This window comes from Alosa pseudoharengus, unplaced genomic scaffold (assembly GCF_046254945.1).
Source record: "Alosa pseudoharengus isolate Yale_2024_CS ecotype anadromous, Long Island Sound unplaced genomic scaffold, YU_APseudo_1.1 YU_APseudo_1.1_scf_23, whole genome shotgun sequence".
In the NCBI taxonomy this organism is placed as follows: domain Eukaryota; kingdom Metazoa; phylum Chordata; class Actinopteri; order Clupeiformes; family Clupeidae; genus Alosa; species Alosa pseudoharengus.
Window position 1 is genome coordinate 12,091,187 of NW_027468685.1, and position 24,699 is coordinate 12,115,885.

The 24,699-nt window shown below is 43.8% G+C and overlaps 3 protein-coding genes across 5 annotated transcripts; 2 read left to right on the forward strand and 1 right to left on the reverse strand.

Annotated features, from left to right (window-relative positions):
* Positions 1-33: 33 nt before the first annotated feature.
* Positions 34-7,050, forward strand: ncdn (neurochondrin). 3 transcript variants are annotated; one of them, XM_076301523.1, is made up of 8 exons: positions 34-72; positions 401-451; positions 779-959; positions 1,146-2,333; positions 2,552-2,796; positions 2,972-3,187; positions 4,443-4,585; positions 6,387-7,050. In XM_076301523.1, the coding sequence occupies exons 3-8, from the start codon at positions 783-785 to the stop codon at positions 6,803-6,805; spliced, it is 2,388 nt and encodes a 795-aa protein (XP_076157638.1). In that variant the 5' UTR covers positions 34-72; positions 401-451; positions 779-782; the 3' UTR covers positions 6,806-7,050. The 3 variants fall into 3 exon arrangements, with proteins under 3 accessions (XP_076157638.1, XP_076157637.1, XP_076157639.1); XM_076301522.1 differs by lacking the exon at positions 34-72 and having other exon boundaries at positions 92-451; XM_076301524.1 differs by lacking the exons at positions 34-72; positions 401-451 and having other exon boundaries at positions 465-959.
* A 455-nt stretch (positions 7,051-7,505) lies between these two features.
* Positions 7,506-15,237, forward strand: tfap2e (transcription factor AP-2 epsilon). Its single transcript, XM_076301525.1, has 7 exons — positions 7,506-7,860; positions 9,245-9,685; positions 11,267-11,321; positions 13,161-13,392; positions 13,750-13,868; positions 14,323-14,461; positions 14,584-15,237. The coding sequence occupies exons 1-7, from the start codon at positions 7,816-7,818 to the stop codon at positions 14,837-14,839; spliced, it is 1,287 nt and encodes a 428-aa protein (XP_076157640.1). The 5' UTR covers positions 7,506-7,815; the 3' UTR covers positions 14,840-15,237.
* Positions 15,238-17,345: 2,108 nt separating this feature from the next.
* psmb2 (proteasome 20S subunit beta 2) lies at positions 17,346-24,490 on the reverse strand. The gene is made up of 6 exons (XM_076301526.1): positions 24,286-24,490; positions 23,442-23,564; positions 23,240-23,310; positions 18,110-18,272; positions 17,883-17,932; positions 17,346-17,532 (listed from the first exon to the last, which is right to left on the reverse strand). Exons 1-6 carry the CDS (start codon positions 24,374-24,376, stop codon positions 17,431-17,433), a joined length of 600 nt encoding a protein of 199 aa, XP_076157641.1. The 5' UTR covers positions 24,377-24,490; the 3' UTR covers positions 17,346-17,430.
* Positions 24,491-24,699: the final 209 nt, after the last annotated feature.

Consider the following 24,699-nt stretch of genomic DNA (forward strand, 5'->3'; position numbering starts at 1 on the left):
GCGCGACAATCTCATGCACTTCCGCCCCGAATATGCCGCTGGTACATCGTGTAACCTTTAAGAAGTCCTTCAGTAAATCACATTTAATCATTTCATGTGGAATGTTGTGTTATTCTGACAGAATATCTTGATTATTTTTTAAATACGAGAGATCAGAATGGTGCCACTGAACAATTGCAAAACATTTATTCAGTCATTCACACTCACGTGACTAAAAAAATGGCGTGTTAAGCATGTCTTTTCTACGCACTTGTAAAACATATTGTATTTGTGCCAAGTTGTTTGTGTGGCTTCTTATTGCCATTTCAACAGTGCTCAATTTATAATTTATAACTATGTCTAAATTTTTATATATTATGTTGGTTACGTATTTCCGCTCATGGTGAATTCTTCCGTTCAGGCGTTGAATAGACGTTGATGTTTGTGGTTGTGTTGTGTCTCCTCTGAAAACGTGAGTAGCTTCATATCGCCTCTACGTGTGTTTTTGTATGTCCATATGATTTCTGCATTTACTTAAAAAAGTGTTATCATAGAACTGTGAAACTCATTTAAACTGAATTTTGTGCCAGATTTCTAACTGGCGAGGTCCTGTTTGACACCATGTGACAGACGGTTAGATTTCAATAGTTTTAATTGGGACGTTTTGATGTCCTGGACTGTCCACGAAATGTTGAATTAATAAGAAACAATTTCTCTAAATTATTCAAAGAACCAGACAAGTTGAGCATTATTTACTGCAGGTTTGGAGAGTTTACGTTGATGTTTCTTTGTGCGATAGGTCCATGATGGTAATGGATGTATCCGGGTGCCCTAGTGTTCCCGGAGCAGACGAGATGGAGGGACTCTCGGCGGCGTCTGGTGACAGTCTCTCTCAAGATCAGAAGGAGATGCTGGAACGATGTCTTCATGCGCTTTCCCATGCCAAGAATGACAGCCAGACATTAGCTGCCCTTCTCCTGGTAAAAATGCTTGAGCTGATTCAATACACTATCCTGTTACTATGAAGCACCACTATAACATTCATGACCTTTTGAAATTGTTTGTAAGAGAAATATTATGCATGATGTGTTAGAGATGGATTTTGGTGGATGATAAGAGTTTGCAGCGTGTTAAACATTAGGTCTGGTCTGGTCTCCTCTCCGTAGATCACACGTGTGTGTCCAGCAAGTCAATTAGACCGTGTGACACTGCGACGTGTATTTGAGGCAGTGGGGCTGAACCTGCCTGCCCGTCTCCTGGTGACGGCCGTAAGAGGGGACACTAGCTCTGGTCTGCCTGCTCAGGAGCTACTCTCTTTAGGCTCGGCTCTGCTGGCTGCCTTGAGCACCGACCCTGACATGGCACAGCACCAACAGATGCTCAGCACCTTGCCTATGCTCCTCGGGCTGCTCTCAGATGGTCCTACCTGGAAGCCGCAAAAACAGCGCACCCCCCAAACCAGCCAGCAGAAAGAGACTGGGGCGTCTCCAAGCAAGTGCAATGGTGACCACAGTGCGCAATCATCTCAGCCCTCCCCACCAGAAGTTGCTGGAGAAGAATCTGGCGGTCAGACATCCCCTAGCTCGGCGGTTGTGCTCAACGAGGCGCTGGCTTCAGACTGCTACCAAGTTCTAGAGGCAGTGTCGGTGGTATCGGGAGGACCAGAGAGGCTGTTGACCCGTGGGGCAATACCAGCGCTGTGCCGAGCCATTGGACAGAGCCAAACCCTGAGCGGCCAGAGAGGCCGTCCCTTGCTTGGACTTCTGCTCTCACAGCTTGGCCTGCAGGCTTGGGAGAGGCACTCGGCCCAGCTGAGAGCGGTGCTGGAAAGGTTGAGCCATGAATTTTGCCAGGCCAAAGAGCATCAGCGGCTGGAGCTGTGTGCAGAGCTGGTGCAGTTCTTGCCACCACAGGAAGGGTTGCTGGAGAGTGGGGAGCTAAAGAGGTTGGCCGTAGAGCTCTGGGCTGCCGTGAGGCCGCTGGTTCAGTCCAAGCTCAGCACTCGCCAGCTGGGTCCGGTGCTAGCGCTCTCGGCCTGCCTGCTGGACCTGTGTGGCTGGGACTGCGTCGGGCCTCCCCGGTTCTGCTGTCTGCTGGTGAATCGGGCCTGTGTTGAGGTGCGGATGGGTCTGGAGGAGCCACCCGGAACAGACATGTCCCTGGACCTCCAGCACTGGCTCACTGCGTGCTATCGCATCATGGAGGCGGCAATGGAGCAGGCCTGCAGCCAGGGACTCGACGACAGCTCTGTCCAGTCACAGACTTCTCTCCCTGGGCTTAGCCTGCAGCAGAGCAGGCAGGTACTGGGCATTCTTGAGGAAGCCTTTTCTGCCGTCATCTTCTACCTAAAACAGGTGAGCATAACAAAACGGATTGCATGAGACGCTAATAACATTAGTCAATAAGTAACACCGTAATACAGGACCTAAATGCAAAAAACATTTGAACTAACTCCTCATTGGAGAGTCTCCAACCTTTACAAATGAACAAACCACCTCTCCAAAGGTTAGTGAAACATTAACAAGCATACACCCCCTAATCACGTAACCCATGCTGTTCTTGTTTCCATCAGGTCGAGCAGAGTCGCCATGGTGACCCCTTCGTCTTTGCCACCTTTCGCTGTCTGTGTGCCTGGCTGGCAGAAGAGACGTCCTGTCTGAAAGAGGAAGTGACCTCACTGCTGCCTTTCCTGATTGGATACTCCAGAGATCACCTGCAGGGAGGCGGTGATTTGAGGGACCTGTCTAGCTGGATGGCAGATATGTCAATGGGCCCAGGGTCACCAAAAAACAAGTGGACAGGAGAACATGCTCTCAGGTACAGATCATCCATCATTTTCTTTTTTTCACAAAAATGGCCGATAAGCTATTGCTCAGACGTGTTCTATGTAGATCTGTGTTTTGAGTGTTTCTGTTTTACCTAAGTAGCACAGGATGTATGCATTGCATTTAAAAGTGGAATAGGCAAGTGAATCTTCCCTCGTCCACTGCAGATATCTGCTTCCTGCACTGTGCCACCTGACTGCTGAGGAGGGCCCTCGGCAGGTGCTGCTGTCTCTGGATTTGCTCTCTCTGCTGATTGGCCTCCTCCAGAGGGGATGGGAGGGGCTGCAGAAGCAGGAAGTCAAGGCCCAAAGACGAGACCCTGCCCTGGAGACGGCCTGCTCTGCTCTACTCAACATTGCCGTCACAGAGCCGGACAAAGTCAGGTAGTTATAAGTTCCATTTCCATTACTGGTATTTATTACACGGCTCTTTCCTAATGCTGCAGAATGCTCCATTCACTTGAATGGGCCTTCCCAAAGTTTGGTGGTCTGCTATTTCCTGGTAACAGACCGTTGCTAAGTAGAACAGACCGCTGTCAAGGAAAATGGGTTTTGTGCATGATATTCACATCTTTCATATCACTCCGCAAGTAGTCCGGTCACTTCTTGCATTGGAACTTCATTCAAAAGTGAAAGCAGACGGTTGATCAGCTGTGTTCTAAAGAATGTTTGATTCAAGTTCAGCGTGTGTTGCGAACTATCTGTTTCTCAGCAAATGCACGATAAAACGGTAACTAATAAATATAGTCATATCATGTGGTTTATTTTTTCGTTTTGTCAAGTAGCAGTGTAATAAGCGCGATAATGTATAGAACACCGGCCATTATCGGAAAATAAGTCCCTTCAGGATGAAGCAAGGCTCGTCGGGGTCCTGTTCGCCCTGTCGGGACTTATTTTCCGATAATTACCCGCGTTCTATACAATGTCACTTACATGGCCCACTACCCAGGTAAAAGGGACCGGTACAGGAATGCTTCGCTATTCAGCCAGTGTGTTCCCATCTTTAACAGGACCTACAGACTTACCCATATGCAACCTTTTTTGCTGCACAGTTGCGACGATAATTAGATTAACTAAAATGGCATACCCCCTTGCTAAATTCTTTATTATTTTGCTTAGGTGCAGTTACAGTAATCTATACATTCTTACTACCTAAATTAATCTATCCACCAAATATCTGGGTTTTAAACATCAACATCTTTGCAGCAGCTCAGCCTATTTTATACCTTCAAATGGAGTGAACTGTAGTCAGTAGACACCAGAGACTACCTTTGAAAAGCTGTTCCAAATTAAATTATTCATTATGTAGGTTTCATTTGTAATCACTTGTAAAATGAATATACCATCAATTCTAATTTGTTAAAGCCTATTTTTAGCGGTCATTTGTTCATACAGTGTAGGCAGTCTCAACTCGACAAGCTAATAGCCTAACCTGTAATTAATTTAGCTGTAACGTGACGTTTGCCTTGCTGGGTTTAAAAATATCAGAAACAGCCCATGTATTTTGTATATCAAAAACAGCCCATGTATTTTCCCGGGGAGTGTCTGGCTTTTCTTTTGACGTGGCGGATATGATGGTTGTTGTTTACCAGTAAAAAGGGCCAGTGTTTGAGTGTTGTTTGTGTTCTGTAATCTCCAGGAAAGACCCTTCATTCTCAGAGCTACAGAAGCTTTTAGATGAAGCACTTCCTCTTCTCCTGCATAAGCCACGCCTCCTCGTGCTCGCAGCCAATTTCTGTACACTTGGGCTCATGTTGGGTAGAACAAAAGTCACGCCCTCTGGTAAGTCAGCCCTTTAATGAAAAATACTTTTAAAACTATCAGATGGCTAATTACCTAAATGTATTTACATTTTCTCTGTTGGTACTGATTTGTTGTCTAATATCACCTGTATTTTATCATAAACACAATGTCAAAAAAGTAGCATGAAATCACTCACAAAGGTAGCATCAAACCTTCCATATCTGTCTATTTAATCCCTTCATCAGTACACTGACTGTTGATTAAGTGGACAGTGTTTGAGAGCAACAGCTTTTCTCTGCCTACAAAACATGCCATAAATCTGCAAACTGTCAACAGATCAACTATGCTGACGTGCCTGTTACATCTCATAGCCTAAATACTATATCAGAGATGTATTCAAAAAGTCACAACTGAACTTGTCAAGTGGTAGAAACTAACCGCAGAACCTATTTTAGAGCCTCAGAATGTGGGTTTAAAGCAACACAATACAGTACTATTACCTTAAAACATATAATACGGAGAATTAAGTCTCTGACATTGCCAATGCATAATGCTTGATATTGCACTGTGTAACTCTGATGATCAGGTAGGACCATGACCCTTTTAGTTGGTTTTTAACTAACTAGGTACCATTTTAGTATGTATGGTGTTATATTGACGCCAAGGGACATAAATATACATTTTTCGTTGTGTTTCTTTAGGTGATACATGGGTCAACTTTTTGAGCAGTGTTGCAGGGCAACCACCTAACTGGTTCTATGTGTTCCGATTGGATGATCATGTTACTAGTCCTGTTACATGCCTAATTAATTCAAGCCTAATAGACCTCTGAAGTTCGCCTACAAATAATTCATCTTTGACATCTGGTATCTAGCAATTTTTCCTATGGGAAAATAACATGGGGATTTTGAATTATTGCACCTGTTAAACTCTCACGGGGATGAAAAAGTCTGAAATGCAGATGTTTTCCTGAACACACTTTTGTTCTCTGCTTTCGAGTGGATACTGTGATCTCCGGTACGTGAAGGCGGCACACTTAGATTTTTGCTACCCCAGAGCTAACTTGCAATGCAACTTGCCATAGGTAGTTAGCTTCAATCAACAACCGGATCGTTTTGGTTCTTTTTTGTAGGCAAACTTCAGAGGTCTATTACATGCCTGATTAAAGTTCTCAAGAAAAATACGTTGCCCAGTATCAAATGGAACGTGCCAGAACAACAATACTCAGGAACATTGATTGCCTAGAAACATTGCTCAAAAAGGTGCCTTGTGTTTAGCTTTGGAGAACACGTACACATCACAGTCAAACCTGTTCTAAAGTTCTACCGAAAACAGGCAAACAAGTGTAAAGTAACCATGTGGGTTGGTGTGAGAGAGGGTGTGTGTGTGTGTGTGTGTGTGTGTGTGTGTGTGTGAGAGAGAGAGATAGATAGAGAGTAACCTACACGTTACTCATCTTGCATCAGATCATCTTCCTGAATCTCAATATTCTGATCACAAGGTCTGGGCAAATTACGAAGTCCGCACCAGTCAGTCAGATGCTACATTCATTGAATTCCATTTTTATGTTGTCATCACATCACCAAAAGTATTGGTTTTACTAAAAATATTTGGCAGTAGTTTTAAACTACTAAAATACACACCTATAAAGTATTTTGATACAAAATACGCAGCCATTTTCCTCAACCCAATAAAATACAAATTACAAAATACTATTTTGTATTTTAAAATGCATAATCATCACAAAAATACATGCATCATAAACACTGCACATTCCTGTGTTTAGGTACGTGATGTGTGCTAGGTTTAAAATATGCACTGTGTTTTATGTACGTTTTAGACCTGACTGATCCTGGTGAACGGCGATTCTTCAGTGCGGCACTGCGGTTCCTACTTGGTGCTCTGGGTTCTGCGCATGGTTCTCAACCTGGTTCTGTGGCTGCTGCATGGGAAGAGGGATGGGGTGAGGTCGGGGAGCTGTGGAGCCTCAGTCTGCAGGCCCTGGGCGCTTGCTTTAGGGGTCGCCCAGGACTCACGGCACTGGTCAGGGAACAGAGCTGGCTGGCCAACATCCTATCCACACTCGGCATTAGAGGAAGCCGGACTGATGCACCGACACTGGAAGCCCTGCAGGAGGCGCTGTGTGCTCTGGCTCAGATGTGTCCTGCCTGCAGGGACGAGATCAGAGAGGAGCTGAGGGGGGGACAGGCCAGCTGTCTGAAGGACATGAAACAGCTCAGACGCGCAGTATCTCAGTGAACACTCACATGAATAGAGGCATCATGCATCATGTTTGCCACACACGTACACAGAAAAAATGGATACAAGGGACACAAACCAGCCAAACATACAAGACATACAAGCACAAACTCATCCTGGCTAAACATATACTGAAATGCAGAGTCAGTGATTGAACTGCTACTACAGAGACTGACTAAATCTCTTTTATAGATTGTTTTGTATTTCATCTGAACAAAATAAATAGTGTTTGTATTGTAATCGTATACCTAACTCTCTGTGTTCATATTTACAATTACTGATTTCTCTTGTGTACCCACAAATGATGCCCACAAGCGATGGTGCACTACCAGTAAATGACCACAGAGTGGCGCTGCATCTTCATTTTAATAAAAGGCACTCTAATGATGCGGCCAGGCTCAAGAGAGTGCTCTCTTCAACTAACAAAAGATCATCATGACCCTTGACTGTCTCTTTCAAAAACTTTGCCTGTATGAAATGTAAATATTTAATGTTTTTAGTATTGACGTGGTCTGGCCAGGGCCTTGATGACATAACTAGTAATTAAAATTAAAATGTTTAATAGACCTGAAGTTTAATTGTAAATGACATTTCTGTATGGTATTGCTTTTCTGTAGTATTTGGACAAGTAATGACACCTGTGTTTTGACCCTGGATGTTACTGATATGGCTATAGAGGGGTGTGTAAGAAGGACCTACTAAAGGGCAGTGCATGCGCCACAAATAAGCTGGGCTGCAAGCCCACCATGTTTTGTTGCACTGCAACCCCAATGTGTTTAAAGTTAAACAATTCTGCTCCCCTTTACATGTTTTTGTTCACAGAACCCCCACTCCACTGTTTTGTTTGCTCCTCCACCTGCCCCCACCCCACCCCCACAGCGCATCCCAGCCCCTGTCCCTGAGTTGTGAACAAAACTCGTGAGGCTCCCTAACTTAGCTACTCAGTCCTTGTTACTTCTGCGCGTAACACGCAACCTCCTGTGCCGAAAATCAAACACAACTGCGCCAACATGCTGTGGAAATCACGGAGCAAAACCGAACCTTACGGCATTCAGGTAATACACGTTTCTCTACTTTGTCAAACGTTTTGACCCGCAAAGATAACAGATTCTTGGAATTTGGGGAATTAATATCAACGTTTATATGTGTGTTGTTGGTCTTGATACTCGGTATGACAATGGAACATTTTCAATTCAGAACATATATAAGTGCGTTGATTTTTCCTTATATTTACTTATCTCAAAAGTAGGCTTACCCAACCATGGAAGTGATATATTAAAGATCAAATAAATGAATGAAAGAATATCTCTTTAAACTGCCAGCTCAAGACCCCTCCCCCGGTCAGAGCGAGTCGTGCAGAAAACTATAAGTAGCGCGCATGGAGAGACACGGGGACGCATGATATTCCTACAGCCTTTGTCAGCACACGTTTAGAACTAGCGCGTGAATAAGACAACAAAGTGCGCAACGAAGATCGAGTTCGAGCCGAATGGACACAATAACCAGATGAGCCAGCGTGGGTTTTAGATTGCTGTAGCCTACTCTCCAGGACTTTGACGCACACAGGATATCCGAATTGGGAATTGCGAGTTCCAGATGTTAGTCCACACTTACTCAGCGATGGTGAGTCAGCTCAGCACCACGCATCCATTCTGGCCCGTGACACTCCTGTCAGGTCGTATTTGCGAGGTCTCAACTTAAGCTTGGACACTAGCAATAAGGCAGTTAAGTGTCTGATTCCAGATGCCTGACGAATTGTTGGAATATATGAGATGAGAAAACTGAGTTACACTTCATAGGAAATAAATAAAATATGGAGACTTCGTTATAAAACCAATAGTTTGTTTAAACCATAATCATTAAATAGGGACTTTTCAAGAGCCTGCAGACGTTAAAATACATTTGGAATGTCTCAGATATGGTGTCTAATTCAGATCTATCGGCCTATCCTTTATATATTTAAATTTCTCTGGACTGGAATGTTTCACGAGCCCGATTAATGTGTTTTCACTTCTGCAGTGTGATTGATTTCAATGACCTAGCTTTAGAAAATCGAATGGATTCCAGTGTAAATGCGCATTGAATGGGGAGTGTTCGGAATGTTTGGGGCTGCATTCCCGCGTCGTGCATCAAACAAGTTATTAAATACTTTACTTTTAGAACATTCAGATAAGACTTGATATTATTCGTCAGTTTTAGCCTACTCTTTGCAATTACATGTCTGAGTCCGTTCCAGCAGTTAACTCGCTTAATGTCTTAAAGTATACAACTGTCAAGTATCCTGTAAAACCAAATTCTACTTATTCATCAGGTTTCATGTTTGCATGTTTTGTTCTCAATCCAAATACAATTGTGTTCACAAGCCCTGTGTAGGGCTATAAAATGCTAGAAGATATTATAAATGTGGTGGTTCTGATAAACATTCTCTGTTACGCACAGGAGCGCGCGGACGGACTGACCGGTTCCTCACCGAGCGGCCGTCTCTCCCAGTTGTCTTCCCTCAACCAGGCTGCCTATTCCTCTGCGCCCCCCTTGTGTCACACCCCAGCATCGGACTTCCAGCCACCCTACTTCCCACCACCCTACCCGCAGTCCTCGCTGTCCTTCTCACAGAGCCAGGACTCCGCGTACCCGCACCTGCCGGAGCCCTACAACTCCATCAGCTCACTCCATCAGCAACAGGCCGCGTGGCACTCTCAGCGGTCACGCTCAGAGGAGGGCGCACTGCTGTCCCAGTCCCAAAGGGCGTTAAGTCTCGACCCGCGGCGGGAGTACCCTGGGGTCCCACGGCTACTGCACGGGCTGGGAGAGGGCGCGGCTGCATTGGGGGAGAGTCCTCTCGGGATGCACGCGGGACATCACAGCCTGGAAGATATGCAGGTGTGTGCACTCACGAGTCTGGTAAGCTTGGAGAGAGTGCGTAAAGAAGATTAAATACAATTTTATATGAAACAATGGTGACTAAAAAAATGTGATTTCACCATAATAACTGGGTTAGGTATTTCACTGTAAAATCATAGTTTCGACAGGTTTGGGTTAGCGCCTAAGTTATCACTAACGACTGCAAAACTCATAATTTCAAAATTCTTTGCCGCATCAGAGTGTTAGATTCCCTACCGTCACACAAACTATGATTCTCAGATGTAATATATAATTTAGTACAACTTAAGTGTATATGATTATAACTAGCATTCGCTTTACAACCAGTTCCATAAAATTAGATTTTCGCAAGTAGCTATAGCCATCCTAGGCTTTTTCGTTTCAGGAAAAAATGTTTCACATAGCATTAAGCCCAACTAAAATATTCGATAGGCCTACCAAAAGTAAAAAGGGGTTATTTTAGAATTTCATTCTAACGCGAATTCAATTTCTGAACTAAAATGGCATAACATTTAAATTATTTTCCGTGCGTCTAGTCTTGTTTTAAATGTAGGCTATTGCAAATAACTTGGAAGAAAAATGTAGTCATGATGATAAAATAATCTGTCCGAGTTGTAATGTATTGCACCGGTCAATATTCTTGACTGTTTTAAATGCAGACACAGTAACCAAAACTCCAGACACTTGCGTGAGCAGGTGCAGCAACTGAACAACTCTGTGTCAGAGTTGCTGAAACTGGTGCGCTGATTCCGTTTTTCATTGTTGACTCTCTCTCTCTCTCTCTTGAAACATTTAGTCTTACATTAAATTACGACAAGAGGACAAACTCTTTCCTATTTATTGAAAATAATAATAAGGGGTAATTTGTGATACGAGTAATTGCTTTAGTCGAAATTTTTATGTGTAGTCGAAATATTTTTGCAATCAATGCAGACGTTATATGTAGATATGGGATATGATTGAATCATTTTCATTATAAATGCAGACAGTTTTAAATAAACGGCAGGCTACTTATACTCTGAAACTAATAGAAAAAGAATATATAGAGAGACCAAAAGGCAATAATAATACATATAATAGGTTAATATATTATAAACTTTTAAAAATACAAATTGGAATAGGTCTCGTAGTCATTACGTTTTACACTCCATATGCTTCAAATGTTAATTTCATATAACCAAAACCAGTCTATTGGATGTATCTAATTAAGAATGTATTTCTGGAAGTCCATTTCTGCGTATTTCTGCTACATTTGAAAAACAGAGATATTTTCTTCAAGGATTTCATATACAGTATATGACATATTGAGAATGAAAAGAATTTTCTTGTCAATTTCTCATTAACAAAAAGAAGGAAAGAGAAGAAAACAAATTCCCCCAAATCCACCAGTACAAAACCAAAGTGTAAATTATATTTAAATGTACATATAGCCAAACTGTAAAGACCCCAGACAGAGTTTTTGAAGAGTGTTTTTTTTGTAGCCACAGAGCAGAAGAGGGATAAGGCGTGTGTTAAATTAACACACACTCCATCTCTTTCTTATACACTTACATAGAGTACATTCTCTCTTTATCTGCACAGGCAATGGAGGAGGCTTCAGCACTCGGGGTTTTGGACCACTCTGTCATAAAGAAAGGTGAGGCTATCAACACCAGCCACTCAAAATGTAGCCAGAAATCCAAAATACACACACACACACACACACACACACACACACACACACACACTGTATAAATAATTCCATTTTGGTGTTTCATTTGAAGTACAGAAATCTTGCAGTACTCTGCTGTAGTCTCCCCCTAAGGCGAGCTGTTTAATGAACAGTCATATGAGAGTGGTGGTGGTGGTTGGGGGTGGTAGGAGGGAGGGAGTTATGAGTTATTCACAGAGTGATCATTCCGCTGAAATACCAAGAAATGGATTTTTATAGAACATAAGAAAACTAGAGAGGACCAAACTGAGATTCAGGGGCTCACCACTCTGAAGTTCTGTGTCTCAGGAACGTACTGTGTTGTGTGCATATGCTTGTTCCACTGTGGATAAACTACATTTATGCTCTGCTCAAGCCTTGGCTGTGTTCGGCACCTTTGCAAGGAGAACAGAATGCGTCAATTAGAGAAGCTTTCTCTCAGCCACGGGGATTTAAGAGGAGAACAATCCAAAGCCCACAAGAATAACCAGATCTGTGGAGGGGGGGGGGGGGAAGGAGAGGGAGAGGAGAGCGGGCTGTGAATGGGCTCGCTGAGTCCACGGTGTGTGTGTGTGTCTGTGTGTGTGTGAGTGTGTGTGTGTGTGTGTGTGTGTGTGTGTGTGTGTATCCCTTTTGCACAGTGGGGTGTCGCTAAGAGCTGCACACCGCCCACGGAGCGACACACAGCGTACATACACACTCGTACACACACATGTACACACACACGTACACACACACATACACACATACACAAGCATGCATGCGCGCGCACACACACACACAAATACACACACACACACTCACACTGCCAAGAGTAAGCCTGACAAAGATACTGTTATAAACACACACATACAGATACGTATGTTACGCACCAGTTCTACAGATACAGGTTTTTGTAAACACTGAGCCAACCAGAGGAAAAAAGGGATTGATCGTGGCTAGGGTTATTTTCATATACACAGACATAAACACACAGATGCGAACAAACACACACACATGCACACACACACACACACTCACGTGCACACACAGACACACACACAGAGAAATCTCTAGATTCTACTGAATAGTCTTCCCACACAGCGAAAGCTCAAGGGATGTGTGCGATTAGTCGGCTGTTCTCCTGAAAACAAATTAACGTTTTAAAGGATGATGTAACAAAGATGCCACAGTTCAAATTACTAGTCAACGCCACTCCGTTTCCATGTCAACACTGATTATTATTAGGGCTTGAATGGCATCTTAAATCTTAATCATCTGTCATCAAAGGCTTGGCTTGGGAAATATCTCTCTCATTGATGACACGTTCTGATGTCACAGCCAATTCTAAGCACACACACACACACATACTTAAGCAGGTGCATAGCACATGATTGCTCAATGTGAAATGTTCTCAGTGTGTAGGTGTTTTAAGAATTACAATTTAATTTGTTTACATGCAAACAGAGAATTGGAAACAGAACATGAATGCTCTGCAGTGCATTTGCTAAACTCTCAAACTCAGTGACATGTAGTCACTATTCTATCATAGAAAAATACAATGCGTTGGTCATTGATAAAATGTACACTTAACCTGTTATTTAACCTTGTAGAGTGTGCAGGGTGGTAAAGAGCACACCACTAGACTTGTTTTTACAAAACCAGGAGAGCCAGGGTGCTGAATGTGCACATTTGTTTACATAAAAGTGTGCAGAGACTGGGTTGTATAACTCCAATATGTAGATCATGTACAAACATGATTTATTAACCCCCCCCCCTCCCTTCTCTCTCTCTCTTTCTCCCCAGTGCCCATACCTTCAAAGCTGAATGGCTCCACCCTGTCGGCGCTGACCTTCAGTAAGGACGGCATGGCTCTGGGCGGTGTGTCCAACCCGGCGGAGGTCTTCTGCACGGTGCCCGGCCGTCTATCCCTCCTCAGCTCCACCTCCAAGTACAAGGTCACCGTGGGAGAGGTGCAGAGACGCCTGGCCCCACCTGAATGCCTCAACGCATCACTACTGGGTGGAGTCTTACGCAGGTGAGTCTATGGATGCATATAAAGGACACTGACACTGACAAACACCCAGAAAGAGACACAAGACAGAGTCCAATGCTGTAGTAGAGCATCATGGAGAGAAAGAGTTGGATGAGTTTGAAAGCATTTGGACAGGGCATTTTCAGTGTCACTAAGTAAAAATTCCTCGTTGCAAATAAAAGCAATTTTGATTCAGCTTCATGAAAGAGAGGGAGTTTGAGATGTACGAGTTTGCTTTTAATTGAGTGCATGTGCATACGTACTTTCTGAGTCAGTGCAACAAAAGTCTTGGCAAAAAGAAAGTTGACGTGGGCAATTACACACGCACACAAATGCTCACACAAACTCTCCGGTCCTCAGGGCAAAATCTAAGAATGGCGGCCGCTGCCTTCGGGAGCGCCTGGAGAAGATCGGCTTGAACCTGCCTGCTGGACGCCGCAAAGCAGCCAATGTCACTCTCCTCACATCACTGGTGGAGGGTAAGCAGACAGACACACATACAGACATGACCATTCATAGAGATGCCCATTAGTGTATAGAACAGTATACAGATTGAATTTCGTAATTGGCTTTTGTAAATCTTATGCGCACACACACAAAATCATTTTGATATCAAATATTATGTCATACTTAGAGTGATTTGCCTGTGGTGAGGTGATTTAGTCAGATATCTTAGAAAGACATCAACAAATTAAACAGCTTCTCATAATGTCACCCCTAATTATGAGCAAACAGATTAAAAGAAGTTTCAATGACTAACCTATATCTAAATATAAAGGAAATATATGGAATAATGTATAATCAGACTACCACAACAGGATCAGTGTTCTAAAATGTGTAATCTAAACTCAGAAGTACACACCCTTAGGGCACCAGTTCTGACACTTTACTCACACGCACTCACAATCCTCATGTTGTCCTACGTTTCCACAGGTGAGGCGGTGCACCTTGCTCGGGATTTCGGTTACGTGTGTGAGACTGAGTTTCCCGCCAGGGCCACGGCAGAGTACCTGTGTCGCCATGGTGACCCCGAACAGCTGCCCACAAGACGAAGCATGCTGATTGCCACCAAGTGAGTCACCTACTTAAACACATGCCACACACACCCACACACACACCAGTGTGGCACACACATAGAAACCACTCACTGCTGCTGACCCACATATCGCTAATCTTCTCTCTCCTCTTCATCAGGGAGGTGTGTAAGGAGTTTGTGGAGCTGATGTCTCAGGACCGCTCTCCTCTGGGAGCGAGCCGACCGGTGCCGTGCCTGGAGTCGGGCGTCCAGAGCAGCCTGACCCACTTCAGCCTGCTCACCCACGGCTTCGGGGGCCCCGCGATCTGTGCCGCACTCACCGCCTTCCAGAGCTACCTGCAGGAGGCGCTGAAGGTCCTGGACAAGAGCGAGGGGGGCCGGGGCCACGATAAGGAGCTCAAACACCGCAAGTAGGACCCAGACACCCCCCCCCCCCCCTCCTCCTCCCCTCAGCTGGACCTACAGACTTTCCTTCTTCCTGCCTGATCAAAAACAGAGCAGCACTTAAATGTGAAGCATGTGGTTGATACAAGCTGCAGCGGTGGGCTCCAAGAGAGAGGTTTGAGGTCGCCGTGGCACCCACTGAGAACCTCCGACAGACACGCAAACACACGCCGCCGCCACCGCTGCTTCTGGGGGATCATGTCAACGTACTCACACCCGATGTTCATACATGATCTCAGTTTTGTCCCCAACATGCACATGCAAGTGAACTTCTGGATATCTGTGCCGTGCATGCGTGTGTGATCCTGCTGGGGAACTCTGAGTACCGACTCTTAGCAGGACTTGGCAGCTAACAAGCAGGATCTAATTTTTGGGAACAATATAATAAGGATTTAGTAATGTAAAATATTTTTTGTGTCTTTTGTACTTCCTGTTGTATGATTATTTATGTTATTACTGCTGTTCTTATTGTATTACAAACATAAATGTAATATATTATTAAAGTTGGATGACTGAGCACTGTCTTGTTTGTTTTCCTGGTGTAACATTATTATCAGGTTTCCCAACATAGTGACAAATTAAGGACAAGCATAAGGCATTTCAAACAAGCCTCATCTAACTTTTATACAACCTCCCAAATAAGTCTCAAATAACCAGCCCATAAATTGTGACCATAAACTCTAACCCTATATAAATGTATGTGTATTCCTCGTACGGTTATGGTTATCATCTCCTTAATAATGATTTGAAAGATGATTTAAAACAATTTCTGAAGATCGCACCAGCAAAAGTGATTCCAGTTTTCAAGCATATTCATAACCTTTGGCTCACAAATCTTTCTAATTGTAATACATTCACAAATTCTTTTTAGTATATTTTTTTGGGCCTTTTATGCCTTTAATCAGATAGAATAGTGGAGAATGACAGGAAGTGAGTGGGAAAGAAAAGGGTGGAATCCGGAAAGGACCACGGGGCGTGAATCAAACCCGGGTCGCCGGCGTACGGTGCAGGTGCCCTAGCCAGTTGCACCACGGCCGGGGCATACATTCACAAATTCTAACACTTCTACTTTAGGAATGAACTGACTATTTTTTTTAATCATGACTTTAGGCTGTTGATGCAAAACAAAAAAACACCAGAGGACAAATTGTCAGCACTTTCAAAAAGGTAGCCCCATGCAGGATGGTTTGGAACTTGGACTTCTCTGCATTCACAAGATCTAACATGCCATCAACTAATTAAAAAAAAATCCAGATCTGGGTTGTCATTAGGCCAATGGTCTGCAAATTTAAAAACAAAAATTAAAGATGAAACAGACTGCATTAATTACACATTTTTCATTATAAATTCTGGAAAACATTTCCCCCCCATTATTACATAAAGTAAGCCTTTGATTTGTGGGGTGGGTGAACTGGTGTGTGGTCACTTCAATACTTCTAACCCACAAATATTTATGCATGTGTTGATATGAATAGCACTAAGGGCCATTCACACCATGGTAACTATAACGATAAAAGCGTCCACAATGGCTAGTAACGATAAGGAAAGTCTCTCCTCTCATTGATGAATGTGTACAAATTGATGGATTGATTATTTTATCTTTCTAAAATTGCTCTGAAAGTGTTGTGAAATAACATTATTCTTCATGTCGTTATCATTATAATTAATATAATTTAGAATTCATATTCATTAATTCAATGTTATTCACACTTTTTTGCGGTTATCGTTTTCGTTCTTGGAGTAAACGGCCCTCTAGTTTGATTACATTACGGTGTTGTGACCAGATTCAGACATAACTAACGGCCCCCAGGCTGCACACACACACGCAGGCCACACACCGCTGTTCCGCTCCCCATGTCACACCCGCCATCTGCTACTGTACCTCTCCTAATGCAATCTCTCACCTCAGACCTTACCTGCCACCTTCACACACACATACACACAAACTAAATGTGTAAATAACCCCCCTCACACTGTTTCTTTTTCTGTTTTCCTGTGACCCCCACCGCCACCAACTCACACACAGACACAGACACACACACACACAGGGACTATTCTCAGCCTCCGTTTGCCTCCAGGCAAACATATGCTTCCCCCCTTCCTGAAATTCCGCTTGGGGTGTGTGTCTTCTGTGTGCGTGTGAGCTGGGACTGTTTTAATGTTTATTAATCACCTGCCTGTGAACAAGAGTGGAGACTATACCCCCCCCCACACACACACACACACACACACACACACACGAGACAGTTATGGTGATTTATAACACTCGCTTGTACCACTGTGGAGCACACACCACTTCTCCAGGAACACGAACGACGAGCACTCACAACGGCACGAGTAGGTGTGTATGCGTGTGTGTGTGTGTGTGTGTGACAAGAGTGACAGACAGGCTCTCTGAGGAAAACAAGAAAAGTCAAAAGGAACAGTGGCAGAAGGCAGCTCTTGGATGTTAATGATACCACACGAGCCCATGAACTTCAGCACAGGACTTTTATTAGAACATAGGCAGATATATGTGTAGTACAAAAATCACACAGGGACTGGGTGGCGGGAGCGGAAGGTCACTTAGCACCCAGGGGAAGCTTCTCCAGGTCGTGGATGCCATCCTTGTCAATCAGGCGCACGTTGAATGAGGGCAGATTCAGGATGAAACGCTTGTTCAGCTGTGGAGGAGAGAGAGAGAGAGAAAAGGGGGGGGGGGGGGCAAGGGAGTTGAGTGTTACATCCCAAAACACGTATTCGTCTTCACCGCACCTGTTCAGCAGACTTGTGAGAACTCAAGCTCACACGCTAAGGTCTGGGGAACAATTCATTTGAGGGTTCCTCAAAAGGTTCCTAACTTCCTGTGCTTTTGATGGTTTCCATCTTTATTAAAAACATCACACAAGTAGCAGTACATCTGCTGTACAGTACAGACTGCGTAGGAATGGAGTGATTGAGAAGCTGTGTGTGTGTGTGTGTGTGTGTGTGTGTGTAGTGAGTGTGTGGGGGGGGGGGGGGGGGGGCGGCTCACCTCCTCTACACACTTCTTGAGAAGTTCTACTGCCTCCTCACGAGTGAGATCTGGAAGGAAGAGGAAAGCAAACACGTTAGAGACATACAAAGACTTCAGAGCATCAAATTGATCAAATATATCAACTCAAAACATCAAAAAGGCAGAATGGCATAAGTAGGTTGCCCTCTGGAGGGGGGGGGGGGGGGGGGGGGGTGGGGTGGGCAGAAAGAGACAGACAGACACACCTGGTTTGTAGTATCTGTCCAGGATGGAGAGTGTGAGGAAGGCACCATAGCCATGGGCAGCAAAGGGGGCTTTGGCAACAGCTGCCAGGTAGTCCATGTAGTAGAGGCCTGGTCCATCCGTCTCATCATAACCAGCCAGGAGCAGGTTCACATGGTACGGGGTCTAGAGAGGGAACGCGGGATGAGATGAGAGCAGGACAAAGAAAGAGAGGGAGAGAAAGAGAGAGAGAGAGAGAGAGAGAGAGAGAGAGAGAGAGAGAGAGAGAGAGAGAAGATGAGATGGACAAAAGGAAAGGAGCGAAGGGAAAAGACACAGCAGGAGAGAGGAGGAGAGAAGCAAAAAAAAAGGAGAGAAACTGAGTGAAAAAGAAAATATAACTAAGCGAAAGATTAAAAGTATTAGAAGTTTGGAGTGTCTCCGTTGGCGTCTCAGACGCTGTTTCTCATTAACGGTCGCCTCATAAACGAACGAACAAAACCAGTGAGAAGGGGGAAAAAAACAAAAAACACAACAAGCAGCAGGGCTCTGGGGAGGCGTGTGAGCCTGCGGAGAGGTGCTGTGTGTGTGTGTGTGTGGCTCTGGGGTCTGGGGGGGTCGTGGTGTCACAGGCAGTGTGACATCTGCTGGAAGACAGCACCCCGCTGCTCCTGCACAAGCCCCCCACCACCACCCCTCACTCCTGCTCCTACCCCTTTCCCCTACCCCACATACTCCCCCGGCCCTGGAGTTATGCCAGCACTCATTAAAACTTCTCCACTCCGCTCTCCGGCTCCTATCCCTACTCCGCTCCCCCTTCATGTAAGTAAGAAACTAGCCGCAGTCCTATACGTTTGCATGTCAGCGTGCGTACTGGTGTGCTTATTTATATTTGTGTGTGTCTAACGCATGAGACCGATCTCTGCTTAGTTCCCTGCAGTGGGGCCTGAGACAACACACACACACACACACACACACACACACACACACACACACACACACACACACACACACACACACACACACACACACACACACACACACACACACACACACACACACACACACACACACACACACACACACACACACACACACACACACACACACACACACACACACACCTGTTGGAGGTGATCTGCACGTGTGTTCAGTAACGGCCTGCAGCTACAACACAGACCTCTGGCCCTCACAATCGTTAGCTATCCACACCCACCCACACTCTCCTCCTTTTTTGTTTAGTTTAAATTAAGTATTTTCCTGTGCTTCCTTTTCTTAGGACATGTGACACCACTTCTCACACGGCGACTGTTTTTTTCTACTAGCACCTCTCTCTTCGGGAACTTCTCTGTTTTATGTCTTTCATGTGTACTAGTGAGTGCTTGCATCAGCACCATAGAACAAAGTATGTATGGGAATGACCATCACCTAATGAAAGAATCATTCAGAGTGGACAGTAAGACCTACAGCATTAGTTGAAGACAATTTATTTTTTATACCAAAGATACACAACTTGTTCTGATCTTTTTTCCCCTTTCCAGACAGACTACCAACCCTTTCTCACTTCAAGCTAATCATAGTAATCCACCAAAAAAACGCCAAGATTGCCTTTAGTCAACAGTGAATTTCTCACATTTATAAACATCTTAGCAGGCTGTGAAGCAAACACTGGCACCTCAACAAACAAAATTAAAACAACTCGAAGTGGCGACAATCCAACAACTTGGGAGAGGGAAATATGGAAATCTGTCTGCCAGAATATCTGACGGGCATCAGACCCACACTCCCGCCATGCCCCAGCCCCCAACCCCAGTCACACTCCATTTCCCTCTCCCATCGTTCCCTCTTCCCATCGTATCTACCTAGACCTCCTCTCTCCCGCCATCCTCCATCCCGCCGGTGTGAGATTGTGAGCAGCTGGAGTACGTCTGAGGGAGCACCGGTACTCAGGGGTGTGTGTGTGTGTGTGTGTGTGTGTGTGTGTGTGTGTGTGTGTGTGTGTGTGTCCGTGGTGGTGAGGGGGGGATTGGTGATACTCCTGGGGTGCCCGAAGGCCCAGGTGTTTTTTAATGCTCTGGCGGTACACAGCACCTGCAACCCATCCCCCCCCCCCCCTTCAGCAGCCACCCTGAAGCTTTGGCACACACACACACACATGCACACACACACACGCCTCTAGACAGATATCTATATCTATCTATCTATCTATCTATATCTTTATCTATATCTATATTTCTACATCTATATCTATATATCTACATCTATCTATATATAGAATATATATATACTGATATACTGGTCAACAAAAGCTACAACAGGGCTGCTTACTATAATGCAGGCCCCTGCCATGTGAATGTGAGAGTTAGTGTGTCCGTGCTTGTCAGAGTGCAGTGTGTCTGTGCATGTTGAAGCAGCATGTTGACTTGAGGACCCAGTCCCCTGTTCCCACACTCCCTCATCAGAGCCACTAATTGTTTTTTGTAATTATTTTCTCCCCTTTGCTATTGTGACAGGAGGTGACTACAGTCTCCCTAACAAATTAGCCCACAGCAGTCAGGGCCTAGGAGAGAGGGGGAGGGGCGGCAGACTGCTATGCACAGATGGGCACGCCGCGTCTCTTTCACACACACAAACACAGGTAGGTATGCTTATGCACATGTACACACAGGTAGGTATGCTTATGCGCACACACACACACACACACACACACACACACACACACACACACACACACACACACACACACACACACACACACACACACACACACACACACACACACACACACACACACACACACACACACACACACACACACACACACCTAAGTGTGTAGACTCCTCCTCCCTGCCATAAAGGTGGCAGGGCTGAGAGGCTGATATCAGGGGCCCGATACCCACGGGTGTAGCTCTGGCGTGCTGGTCCCCTGGGACTGGCTCACACTCCTGAGCTGCCAAAAGCACCCCCACTACTAACCCCAGATACTCCACCTCCCAGTTGTGACCACACAGCAGGAGATACAGTCACACCAGCATTCAATAAACACATGAACACAAGAGGCACATACTTGCGGACAGAGGTGTATCAAGCTTTTTAAAAGTGTGGGGGTTGTGGGATAGGGAAATGAAACAATCTGACCAAATTATAAATCACTCCCTACAGGGACGCTGTAAGTATTTTCTGAGAGGGGAGCGGACTAGGCTATATTGGTGTCCGGGAGTTTCTCCCCCGAATTTTTGTTTGAAATTCTGATTGCTAAACACACCATTTTAATGTAGTTTGGGAGGGACAGAAAAAGCACCGCCCCTCATATGTGTGGCTCATGTGACATGTAGGCCTACATGATTTACCTGCTATCACTTCACTATTTAACACTACCCTACATGGAGGCATACTGTATCTCATGTTATAAATCAAGAAATCATTTCAGAAATTATGTTTTGTGCATATGGGTTAGCAGGCTACAATAAATTGCCTAACAGACAGCAGCCTATAATGTTGAGGTATCAATAATACCTATTAAATAAATGTAAAGGACACAGAATAGTGACAGAACTGTAAGCTCAAATTCAAAAACGTTTGAAGTCTACCCAAACATATGCAAGGGGAAAATAAATAAATTGTGTTGCATATAGCCAGCTCAATTAATGTCAATTTAAAGATTATGATTAGCAGTTTCTATGCTTTTTCCATTGATAGTGGAAGCCACGTTGTTGTTTAAACTCTTGTTGCTTCTAGCCCACGTTACCTCCAGTTTCACTTGCTGCAGGGACGCACACATTGCATGAGCGCTCATAAGCGTTCTATTTGAGGTCTACATGCTGGAAATCTTAGTTCTCAGATGTAGAACTCAAATGTGTCTTGACGCCGCCGTTTGTAAGGTGTTACAGTCATATTAGGTACAGTCATTTATTTTCAAGGTGTATTACTGGGAGGTATTTATTATTAAACAATTAAATCAGCTAACTGTCATGAAGAGGTTTCTAGAAAGGGGGCTGTTCTCCACCTGTCTGTCTCTCAGCAAGTGACAAGTACTTTTTAGTGTTAGTGATAACTATTTTTTTAAAACTATTTTTGTTCCAAGTTGGTTACTTAACAGTATATTGTGTACTGTTGTTGCCATCTCAAAATGCCCATGGGTACTTTAACCCCTCTGAAGTCCAGACCACACTGGCTTTCCACAGTTTAAACTGACTGAACATTTAAGCAATGTTTAATAGAAACGGAGATCATCTATCAAAAGTGTCTAAAGCAAGCTTTCAAATGATGCCTTATGTGTACTCCTGTAATGTTAAGTGAAACTTAAAAATATTATAATTTGTATAGAATGTTGTATTGAAATTGGTTGCATGCTCATCTACTGTTTTGTCATAACCTGACATAAAAAGAAGCAAAACATTTCAAATACTACTCTACAAATACGACTACTAATTTCTATCTAGTTTTACTTACCATACAATGATGTTATTAACGAAGCAGACATCGTAAATAACTCATTCAAAGCAGCAGTAGCTACCTACTGTTAAAGATGCAACCAATTTCACTCACACACAGAAGTGGGCTATTCATTGTGAGGCAGGAATTACAAATTTGTCGAGACAAAAATTATCATTATGATTATCAAGATGATTTCTGGGATTGCAAATGTCAATATAGGCCTGGGTCCAACACATGACTGGGATTGCTTCGAGTTATATCAGGATAAAATAGACATTATGGCCTGATATCAGAAACATCTGAAAGGTTCTGACTTCAAAGGGGTAAAAGGCATCTTGGTAGGTGGCGGATTGGTTGTTCAAGGCAAGGGGGGTGAAATAATGGTTCATACAAAATCATATCATATCGTGCATGTGTCTCATATATTAAAATATGTGCTTGTTTGTGTGTTATAAAAAGTAATGTAGTGTGTACTGTACTGTGTAGTGGTACACATCATTACTTTACATTTGGCTGACGCTTTTTAACCAAAGCGACTCACAACATGGTAAACAATTTAAAACATCAATCTTCAGTGGTCTTCTGTGGATATGTATTGTACAGTGGTACTGGTGATGTGTATGTCAAGAATATAACCTCTGTCAGTATGGGCGTGTGGTGGTAATATATTGCTGGTTATGGTACAACAGCACGTAGTGAAGAAAGTGCATGCTCACCCGGCTACGCAAGTAGTCGGCCAGGTTCTTTCTGGTGAAGTTGGCTGCTGCTGCTGGACTAAGCTCGTAACCTAAACAACCAAAGTAACACAATTTACTCTCGTCAATATGACCTATTAACTTGACACAAAACGACGAATTCAAATACTTCCATCTACCCACCCCCACATAGACATCACCCCAAAATGAACACAACACTCACCGTTTCTCATTTTATAGAGCTGCACGTTTTTCTGAATGTACTCTGCGAACTGCACAGTATCACCGGCCTCACCCACACACAGCAGAAGGATCTTTTCACTCAGCTTGAACATTTTATCGTAGTCTGAAAACAAACAGTCACAGACAAGTCAAAGATGTGCTTTGCACAGTTAACGTTACCGAAACTGACAAGTGACAAATTAAAACTTGAGTCTTTTACTGAGGGATATAAGACCATGTATCAAACTATTAAAATATTTCCTCAGGATATCTCACTACATCAGGCCTCTGTCTTCAAGTTAAATGACAGCAATTCTGAATTATATTAACTTAAATTCCAAGCCGTAAATTACTTTCACTTTCATTATGGTTACTGACGAATGAAGCGCTGCCGATGGAGAACTTCCTATATACTGTTTCACTTAGCCTAATATTAGGAAAAAATAATGTAATACGGAATTCATTACAATTCATATAATTCATATTTCATACCCAAAACAATCTGACACTAACTTCTAATGATATAAGTTAAAGTGTATCTATCCGAAAACGCCTGACAGTCTAGTCATTCAATGCTAACGCTAACAAAGCGAGTTTTCTGGCTTAGCAAACTAGCCATGCTACTTCGCTCGGATTTGCTAGCATTTTGTGAACACACTAGTCCATGAGTAGTTTATTGTAACTTATGGTATGCAAATGATTAAATATCAATCTCTAAACACACTCTTGCCTAAATTACATGAGCCGGGTGATCGCAAATGTATTCTTGTGTGCTTGATGCTCATAACCCATTCCCTCTTGGTAACGTTAGCTACGACAGGCTACAATGCTAACTAATGACTTACCATGTTTCATCTGGATTATACTGCTCGCCGCAACATTATCAGCTGCAACTAAGACGAAGTCTGGTCCCTGTATGCCAATTAAATACTCCATCTTACAACTTCGTTTGAATGTTTAGGCTGTATGTCTTCACACACCACAAGCCACCTTTCTCTGTACAATCTGTTATTACACAGCAAAAGTGAATCACGGCGCGGGATTCTGACGTCATGAAAGATGAAGCCAAATCGGAGCTCCTGAGTTTCTCCTGCAACACGTGACTTGTTCAAAGTGATGATGGCAAAGATTTTGAGGAAAGGACCCACCAAACTGCAGCCTATTTTACAATTAAAGAAGGGTAAGGTTGGCTATATTGTTGTCATTAGGCTATTTTAAACACACAGCCAAACTAAGGCTATTCTATTGGGATATTTGTT

Bases quoted from the DNA above. Each gene is read 5' to 3' on its own strand.
- ncdn (XM_076301523.1), top strand. From the start codon at position 783: ATGATGGTAATGGATGTATCCGGGTGCCCTAGTGTTCCCGGAGCAGAC. The intron at 960-1,145 runs GTAAAAATGCTT...TCCTCTCCGTAG, and splicing joins CATTAGCTGCCCTTCTCCTG to ATCACACGTGTGTGTCCAGC. The intron at 2,334-2,551 runs GTGAGCATAACA...TGTTTCCATCAG, and splicing joins TCATCTTCTACCTAAAACAG to GTCGAGCAGAGTCGCCATGG.
- tfap2e (XM_076301525.1), top strand. From the start codon at position 7,816: ATGCTGTGGAAATCACGGAGCAAAACCGAACCTTACGGCATTCAG. The intron at 13,393-13,749 runs GTGAGTCTATGG...TCCGGTCCTCAG, and splicing joins CTGGGTGGAGTCTTACGCAG to GGCAAAATCTAAGAATGGCG. The intron at 13,869-14,322 runs GTAAGCAGACAG...ACGTTTCCACAG, and splicing joins CCTCACATCACTGGTGGAGG to GTGAGGCGGTGCACCTTGCT.
- psmb2 (XM_076301526.1), bottom strand. From the start codon at position 24,376: ATGGAGTATTTAATTGGCATACAGGGACCAGACTTCGTCTTAGTTGCA. The intron at 23,311-23,441 runs GTGAGTGTTGTG...TTGGTTGTTTAG, and splicing joins GCTCTATAAAATGAGAAACG to GTTACGAGCTTAGTCCAGCA. The intron at 17,533-17,882 runs GTGAGCCGCCCC...TCTCCTCCACAG, and splicing joins TCAAGAAGTGTGTAGAGGAG to CTGAACAAGCGTTTCATCCT.